At 43.9% G+C, this 9668-nt stretch overlaps 1 protein-coding gene across 1 annotated transcript; it reads right to left on the bottom strand.

Annotated features, from left to right (window-relative positions):
* Positions 1–1983: 1983 nt before the first annotated feature.
* Positions 1984–2759, bottom strand: LOC145058512 (germin-like protein 9-3). The gene has a single exon (XM_079006408.1). It carries the CDS (start codon positions 2751–2753, stop codon positions 2133–2135), a length of 621 nt encoding a protein of 206 aa, XP_078862534.1. The 5' UTR covers positions 2754–2759; the 3' UTR covers positions 1984–2132.
* Positions 2760–9668: the final 6909 nt, after the last annotated feature.

Raw genomic sequence — 9668 nt, 5'->3', positions numbered from 1 at the left:
ATCACATTCATCCGAACTTCTACTTCAACCTCATGAAAAAGCCTAGTCGTAGGATAGGTCACCCCCACATTATTCACCAAAATACTCACGTCCAATTGTTCACCATGCAAGTGAATGTGATAGGTACGAGTTTGGTAACAAGAGTTGTGACTGAAGGAATAGTTAATAGGAAAAGAGATGTCATTGTTAATATTGGTTATGGTGTTGCCATCGTTGTGCCTTCACACCATCTCTATGCTACCAATGCTGCCAGCAAACTGTAAGTTGGTCGTTAATTGTATCTTTCTTTCTTTTAATTCAATCCATGGTTCTCTCTTTTTGTTTTAAGATCAAATTAAAGGCATCTATGGTTTAACTCTATGCTACATATGTTACCTATGCTGCCAGCAAACTGTAAGTTGGTGGTTAATTGTATCTTTCGTTCTTTTAGTTTGACCCATGGTTCTCCATTTTTTTGTACTTCATTTTCTTTCTCCTTTCAAATTCATTACCACTCTCATCAAATCGGTTTTCTTCACTTTGTTGACCACCTAAGAACCTCAAAAACTATGGCTCATGGGCTTTCATCACCAGAGAAACCAACGACATCGGTAATGCCTTTGTAGAAGGTGATTTATGGTGGACAATTGGACGTGAGTATTTTGGTGAATTATGTGGGGGTGACCTATCCTACGGCTACCCATGGTTCTCCATTTTTTTGTACTTCATTTTCTTTCTCCTTTCAAATTCATTACCACTCTCATCAAATCGGTTTTCTTCACTTTGTTGACCACCTAAGAACCTCAAAAACTATGGCTCATGGGCTTTCATCACCAGAGAAACCAACGACATCGGTAATGCCTTTGTAGAAGGTGATTTATGGTGGACAATTGGACGTGAGTATTTTGGTGAATTATGTGGGGGTGACCTATCCTACGGCTAGGCTTTTTCATGAGGTTGAAGAAGAAGTTTGGATGAATGTGATGAAAGTGAATGTGATAGGTACAAGTTTGGTAAAAGAGCTGTGATTGAAGGAATAGTTGAGAGGAAAAGAGGTGTCATTGTTAATAATGGTTCTGGTGTTACCATTGTTTTGCCTTCCCACCATCTCTATGCTACATATGCTGCCAACAAACGGTAAGTTGGTCTTTAATCGTATCTTTTTTTTCATTTAATTTGATCAATGGTTCTCGCTTTCTATTTTAAGATCAAATTAAAGTCATATATGGTTTAAATTTGAGTCAAGGAACATGAACTAGGAATGTTTTTACGACCAAACGGCAGACATGGTTTTGAGTTATGAAAACAAGTTATTTACATACACGAGGCAAGTTCGGAGAAACAAGGGGGAGGACAAAAAAGCCGGTAAAAATACTGGATTAAGACATAAGGGAAACCCAAAGAGTATATAACGTGACAAATTAAGGTTCTATAGTTCAAATCTTATTTACAAATGTAAGATCAACAAAACCTATATACAATCGAAGATTTTCATTGATGGGGGTGGAAGTTGGATATGTTTATTTCATTTACGAAAAGAGAAAACTTAGTGTCAAAATTGCGAAAAAAAATTTAAAACATAGTGTCTTTTACGTTACTTTTTTCACTTCTGATACGTCATCATGTCACGTCAACAGTGACAACCGATGACCTAATGCAAACCGGCAAACCGGTCAACTGGTCAGAATTGCAACAAATTGAAAATATAGTCAGTTAATTGTAACAGAAAAATCACCGAGCCATAATCGAAATAGTAAAAAGTTAATGATTTTTTTATCATTTAGTGTAAGTGTATATGTACCCCAATTACTAATTGTATTCCCCTATATGTATATGAGTGTGTGTTTGACTTTTTATATGAGTGAAAGTTACGGAAAATAACATTATATATTTTCGGTTCAAAAGAATTTTTTTTTGATAATCATGCATATTATCTAACAAACTCAATATAACATAATTAACAAAATTATGATAAAAAGTTAATGATGTACGAATTTTCTAACTATATGATAATGAATGATTACATATTTTAGCAATGAAAAATGGTTAAATGCAAGCTTTTGGTTTGCGAAAAGCATTATTAATTCTTTCCATAAAAGATTTAAAAAAGAAAGAAATTGAAATCGAGTTGGTCGTCCATGGAACTTGATGGCCTAAACCTTTCCTCGAATAGCAGCCCTAAGCTTTTGAATTGTTGCTACATCCGTTCTAAAAGACTTGGCAAGAACGACATCATCAACGTCTGGTTTAAACAAAGTTGACGGAACTGAAACAAGAGCAGTACTCGCACTACCAAATGCAGCTACAGCCATGGCTGTCTTCTTCATATCAGCATTATACTGGTAATGAACAAGTCCCTTTGGAAATATGAACATGTCTCCAGTTTGTAGGGTTTGAGTGTAAAGCTTATTCGTCGTGTCCACAAAACCAACCTCGAATTCACCCTCCAACACTAAAAACAAGCCAGTTGCATGGGGTCTCGTATGTGGTGGACTCACTCCTCCAGGGGATAACCGTAGCACCGAAAGGGAAACGCTCTGGCCGTTTAGAGCCGGGAATTCCGTCATGCTGGCTTGAATTGCTGTAGGATCCATTGATCTGTTGAAAAGAACACGGAAATTGGTGTAAGTGAAGAAATTCCCATCAACTACTGTCATGTGAGGCGGAACAATGTAGTCAAATAGAATGTCAGGATCGCTAGCTCGAACGAGCCCAATGATGGCCATGGTGATAAAAGTTGAAAAGAGAACTCGTTTCACAATGAACAAAGCCATTATTTTAAGAAAATTTGTATGAGAAGTTCTTAAAGTACGCTGTTCTATGATTTCTTGCGTCTTTATAATCTAAAAAAGGTTTTCTTTAACTTTTTTAATTGTTGATTGTAACAACTGTAAAGAAGCATCGGGGTTATCGAACTATGAAAGGCATAAACAAGAAGCCAGTATGACCAGCGAGGGTAGCTAGATTATATATTTTGGCCCCACTTGCTTGGTTTCTATTGGGAAAAATATGTTCTGAGGTTAATTTTCCAAAAAAGATCAACTCCATGAAACAAAGACTAATGATTCATATAAACTAGTATTTATGCCACACGCCACACCGCGCGTTACGGCGGAGAACACATTTGCAATTAATAAAAACGAAAACTTTGAAAAAACCTTATGCAAAGAAAATATAACTTTAATGATCGGGTTAACTCTTTTGCAATTCGTACATCAAATATGATTTACAAATATCAATAGTGCAGGTAGAGCTATGTGACAATTATATCATATCAAGTAGATTAATCAACATCAAGCTTTGATCCAAATAATTTTGTATGGAGAAAGAAGTCAAAAATAAGTTTTAGAAGTTTTTCTTATAGAAATTAATAAAAACAAAAATAATAAAAAAGTTATGTAAGATACAGAAAACGTAAATTTAAAACATAGTAGCACTATAAGAAGATTGGGCAACAGCGGCGACACGTGGCTGATCACCGTTAATACCTTTAGCGGCGACGTGTCGCTGCAAATGTGTCGCCGATATTGTCTCGTCGCTAATACGCTTTTTGTCGCCGCTAATATTCATAGTCACCGCTAATACTATGTGTCGTCGCTAATGTCACGCGTCACCGCTAATACCTTGCCGCTGCTAATATGTGCGTGTCGCCATAATAGCTGTCGCCGCTAATACTCTTTTGATTTTTTTTTTATTTTTTTTAGTTTATTTATTTAACATTAAATTTATAATCAATCCAAATATTAATCCATATAGCATTTGAAAAATCTGATAAGTTTTTATAAATCAATACCTTATTAATCCATATTATACAATCAATCCAAAATATTAATCCATACCACATTAAGTATTCTTCTAAATTATAAAAAGTTTCATAAAATCCTAAAGTAACTACTCGTCCTGATCATCACCATCTCCTTGATTATTTGGTGGCGGCAATGAGCAAAACCATTCTTCCAATGCTGCAGAACAGGCCGGGTCCTGTAGTATTGTTTGCAGCATTTGCAACTATAAAGAAAACAAAATATATTAACATATCAGAATAACATTATAATTAATTATACCATTCTACAAAATATCAAAATATCAACATATCAAATACACTTAAACATACATCTACTTTCCATTATAGCATTTACTAACAATTACCTGTGATTGTGGTTGTTCTTGTGTCATTGATTGTTCCTGGTCGTACATGGACACAACGGTAGGGGGTTTACACCCAATGCCTCTGATATGTCCGCGTCGAACACCCAATATTCTTTCAAAACAATCTTTTATATTAGTTGGTGCTAGACCGCTTGCCTCAGAAGTAGCTTGGGTTCTGAAACGACCCAAAAATACGACCCAAAAAAAAATTTCGTTTTTGAATATAATCAAAACCATAATATGAGTATCATAACATAAAAACATACGCGATGTATCCCAATCATAATAAAATACTGTGCGGAAAACTGTATCATACTACATCAAATCCAAAACAACTAAAACCATCCCCAGGATAAAAGCTAAGCTGTGGTGTGTGCGATGCTGTCACCCCGAGCTCTTCCCTTTGCTTGCGGAAGTACCTGAAACCAAAACTGAAACTGTAAGCACGAAGCTTAGTGAGCTCCCCCAAAATACCACATACCATACGATGACATATAACACATATTGGGCCTTGCCCACTGCATCGGGCCGAAGCCCGGAAACTGCATCGGACCGAAGCCCGGAACTGACTGGGACCTTGTCCCCTGCATCGGACCAAAGTCCGGAACTAACTTCATCGGACCGAAGTCCGGAACTAACTGCATCGGACCGAAGTCCGGAACTAACTGGGACCTTGTCCCCTGCATCGGACCGAAGTCCGGAACTAACTGGGACCTTGTCCCCTGCATCGGACCGAAGTCCGGAACTAACTGGGACCTTGTCCCCTGCATCGGACCGGAGTCCGGAACTAACTGACTGAACATATCATAGCATATCAACTAGCATGAACACATATACTGCATACTGCATCGAGCCGTAGCCCGGAACACATAACACGTAACATATGAAACATAGCACATAATTCCTGTCTGAGCCACGAAGGCATCAAACATACTAGCTACTACATCGGACCGAAGTCCGGAAACTACCGCTAACTGGACGGGCCGGCATTGTGGCCTTAGACCCGTCCCTACTTGAAGGAAACTCACCTCGTAAGCTGGCTGCTGAGTGTGTGGCTCGGGAAGCTAACGGCTGCTGCTCCTGAATCTCCTCGGCTACAAGTCCATAAGCACACTCAATCAAATACTAAACACTGCACTTGGGGTAAAATGACTCTTTTACCCTTGGTCAAAGTCAACTCTCTTTGGGCTGACTCGCCGAGTTGGGTCACCCAACTTGCCGAGTCCTACTCTCACTTCTCAGTTCTACACGCTGCTACTCGTCGAGTGAGGCATCGACTCGACGAGTACCCTCTTGATCCAAGAACTCAGACAATCTTCATCCGACTCGCCGAGCCGTATGAACAAACTCGACGAGTTGTTTATGATCCTAAGAAGATTGTCTTGGACTCGCCGAGTTGTATGAACAACTCGCCGAGTCCCTCCATCACTGAGTCTACCCTCAACTCGCTGAGTCCACTCTCTAACCCACTGGATTCACTCGACACTGACCAAAATGAAGGACTCGGGAACTCGCGACCCAACTCGCCGAGTCGTTCTTCCCGACTCGCCGAGTTGCCGTCATGCAACTGATTTTTACTCGATTTTGTTTGAATCCAACACATACAATTGATAGATCTGAGTCCATTAAGCTGATTTACCACGTAAAGTTTCCAACTTTACGTGCACAACCTCATGAATAAGGGAAATAAGGCTAAAGGATGCATAAAATGGGTAGATCTATGATTAATATGCAAAGTAACTCCAAAAAGACAGTAGATCTGGGCTCTACAACACCCCATCATTTAGATCTAAAGATATCTCGACTTATTAAGGCATTCATGCAAACATAAGGCTTGGAACAAGCATCAACTAGCTCTTAGGAGAGCCCTAATGGAAGTTTAAAGCATATAACAAGAGGGAACTCCGAAAATACCTCAAATAACTCAGATCTGCCCTTGGATCTTTGCACTCCAACTCTTCTCCTTGCTTCTTTCTTCTTCTCCTTCTTCACACCTTCACAAAATGGCACAAAACACTTAGCTCACACAAGGGTGGATTAGGGTTCTTTCTCACAGTGTTCTCAGGGTGAGGGAGGCGAGAATGGGGCTATAAGGTGGTTTAAATAGTGGGCAACCCGGGGATTTAGGGTTTCACCCAGACGGATGGACTCGCCGAGTCCAGGATATGGACTCGCCGAGTCCCCGGCTCACGCGTGCTCGCAGCCGCGACCCTACTCGGCGAGTCAGGCTATGAACTCGCCGAGTCCCTCTTGCAAAACTTACAAAAATTACCAATGAATTAACATACCGGGAACAGGTCGTTACAATTCTCCCCCACTTGTCTCAGACTTCGTCCTCAAAGTCTGCTACGGCTGGATCTGCAAATAACTCTGGGTAGTGCTCTCTCATCTCCTCCTCAGCCTCCCACGTCCACTCAGACCCCTTCCGGTGCTGCCACTGCACCTTTACTAACTGAATTTCCTTGTTCCTCAAGGTCTTGGTCTTCCGGTCCAGAATCGCGACCGGTCTCTCAATATAATTCAGGCTACTATCAACCTGAATATCCTCTAGGGTAACGACTGCTGATTCATCCACCAAACACTTCCTCAACTGAGACACATGGAAAGTGTTGTGGATCTGACTAAGCTCTTCAGGAAGATCTAACCGATAAGCAACCCGACCCACCCAGGCCAACACCCTGAAAGGACCAATAAATCTGGGGCCCAACTTGCCCCTCTTCCGGAACCTGATGACACCCTTCCAAGGTGAGACTTTCAGAAGGACCATATCCCCCACCTGGAACTCCAAGTCCGAACGCCTCCTATCGGCGTAGCTCTTCTGCCGACTCTGAGCAGTCTGCAGTCTACTACGGACCTGCTGGATCAACTCAGTCGTCTTGAGCACCACCTCCGTGCTCCCGATGACCCGCTGACCGACCTCGCCCCAACAAATCGGGGTCCTACACTTCCTCCCATACAGCATCTCAAAGGGAGGTCGGTCAATGCTCGCATGGTAACTGTTGTTATACGAGAATTCCGCTAACGGAAGATACGTATCCCAACTGCCACCGAAATCTAGGACACATGCCCTGAGCATATCCTCGAGAGTCTGAATCGTCCTCTCGCTCTGCCCGTCTATCTGAGGGTGGAAAGCGGTGCTGAAATGGAGACGAGTACCCATCTCGTCGTGGAACCGCTTCCAAAATCTGGATGTGAAACGGACATCTCGGTCAGACACCACTGATACCGGCACTCCATGACGTGCCACAATCTCACGCACATAAATATCGGCTAACTTCTCCGCCGATATACTCTCTTGGATCGGGATAAAATGGGCACTCTTCGTCAACCGATCCACTACTACCCATATCGAATCTACCCCACGTGCGGTCCGGGGAAGCTTGGTGACAAAATCCATGGTAATGTCCTCCCATTTCCACATGGGAATGTCTAACGGCTGCATCCTGCCGTGAGGTCTCTGGTGCTCCGCCTTGACCTTCCGGCAGGTCAGGCATCTCTCGACGTACCAGGCGACGTCCCGCTTCATGCAGGGCCACCAATAATCAGGTCGAAGATCTCGGTACATCTTTGTCGCTCCTGGGTGGATGGAAAATCGAGACTTATGAGCCTCGTCCATCAATACCTGCCGTACCCCACCCCAGTACGGTACCCATACCCTACCATGAAGCGTCAACAAACCCCGACTGTCGTAATCAAATGAAGCTACTCGGCCTACTATCCTCTCACACTTCTGCCTCTCCTCCTTGAGGCCCTCCATCTGAGCCTCATTGATCCGCTCCAACAGTGGAGTGATCACTGTCATCCTCATACACAGATCCCTGATAGGGGCCGCCGACACCTTGCGGCTTAGGGCGTCGGCCACCACGTTGGCCTTCCCTGGATGATAAAGGATCTCACAGTCATAGTCCTTCAGCACGTCCAACCACCTCCTCTGCCTCATGTTCAAACTCGGCTGATCCATAAGATATCTCAAACTCTTGTGATCCGTGTATATAGTACAACGGACCCCATAAAGGTAATGCCTCCAAATCTTGAGGGCAAACACAACTGCCCCCAGCTCCAAATCATGGGTAGGATAATTAGCCTCGTGAGGCTTCAACTGTCTCGAGGCATAAGCTATCACATGGCCTCGCTGCATCAGAACTGCTCCCATACCTGTGATCGAGGCATCACAATAGACTACAAAGTCCTCTACTCCCTCTGGCAAGGTAAGGATCGGAGCCTCGCACAATCTCTGCCTGAGGGTCTCGAATGCTGTCTGCTGCTCCGGACCCCAACGAAATACCACTGACTTCTTGGTCAGTCGGGTGAGCGGCACTGCTATCTTGGAGAAATCCTGAATAAATCTCCGATAATACCCTGCCAACCCTAGGAAGCTCCGAATCTCAGATGGAGACTTCGGGACCTCCCACTGCATCACGACCTCTATCTTGGCCGGATCTACCAGAATACCCTTTTGGTTGACGAGGTGACCAAGGAACTGCACCTCGCGCAACCAGAACTCACATTTGGAGAACTTTGCGAAAAGTCTCTCCCTCCTCAAAACCTCTAGCACCTCCCGCAGGTGCTCCTCGTGCTGCTCCTGCGTCTTGGAATACACCAAGATGTCATCTATGAACACTATCACTGACCGATCCAGCATCGGCCTACACACGCGGTTCATGAGATCCATGAACGCGGCTGGAGCATTGGTGAGCCCAAATGGCATCACCACAAACTCGTAATGACCATACCTGGTCCTGAAAGCAGTCTTCTGTACATCCTCATCTCTAACCCGCATCTGATGATATCCGGAGCGTAGATCGATCTTGGAGAACCAAGACGCTCCCTGCAGCTGATCAAACAAATCATCTATCCTCGGGAGTGGGTAACGGTTCTTCACCGTTACCTTATTCAGCTCCCGATAATCAATACACATACGATGCGACCCATCCTTCTTTCTCACAAACAGGATCGGCGCTCCCCAAGGCGAACTGCTCGGCCGAATGAAACCCTTATCTAAGAGCTCCTGCAGCTGTGTAGACAACTCCTGCATCTCAGGGGGAGCTAGTCGATACGGTGCCTTGGCTATCGGAGCCGCACCAGGAATGAGGTCGATCCTGAACTCAACCTGTCTCTCAGGAGGTATCCCCGGCAAATCCTCGGGAAACACGTCCGGGTAGTCTCGAACAATAGGAACATCATCCACTGTCGACTTGCCCTTCTCCCGGGCATCCAAAACATAAGCTACAAAACCGGCGCAACCCTGCTGAACATAGTGCCTCGCCCTTGCGGCAGAACAAAAGGTCGGTCCTCGCTGTGGCCTCTCGCCCTGAATCACCAACTCTCCCCCACTGGGAGTGCGAACCCTCACTAGCTGAAGCTCACAATCAATCACCGCCCCATTGGGGCTTAGCCAATCCATACCCACAATAACCTTATTCCCTCGCAGGGGAATAGGTATCAGATCCACTGAAAACTGTTCATCAAATAACTGAAGAGAACACCCTCTATGCACTCTGCCGACCCTCACGGTCCTATCATCCGTTATCTCAACCTCT

The sequence above is a fragment of the Lactuca serriola genome, chromosome 6, assembly GCF_051521515.1.
Source record: "Lactuca serriola cultivar US96UC23 chromosome 6, Lser_US96UC23_V15, whole genome shotgun sequence".
Classification (NCBI taxonomy): Eukaryota; Viridiplantae; Streptophyta; class Magnoliopsida; order Asterales; family Asteraceae; genus Lactuca; species Lactuca serriola.
This window is presented reverse-complemented; position numbering and strand designations above follow the sequence as displayed.

Bases quoted from the DNA above. Each gene is read 5' to 3' on its own strand.
- LOC145058512 (XM_079006408.1), bottom strand. From the start codon at position 2,753: ATGGCTTTGTTCATTGTGAAACGAGTTCTCTTTTCAACTTTTATCACC.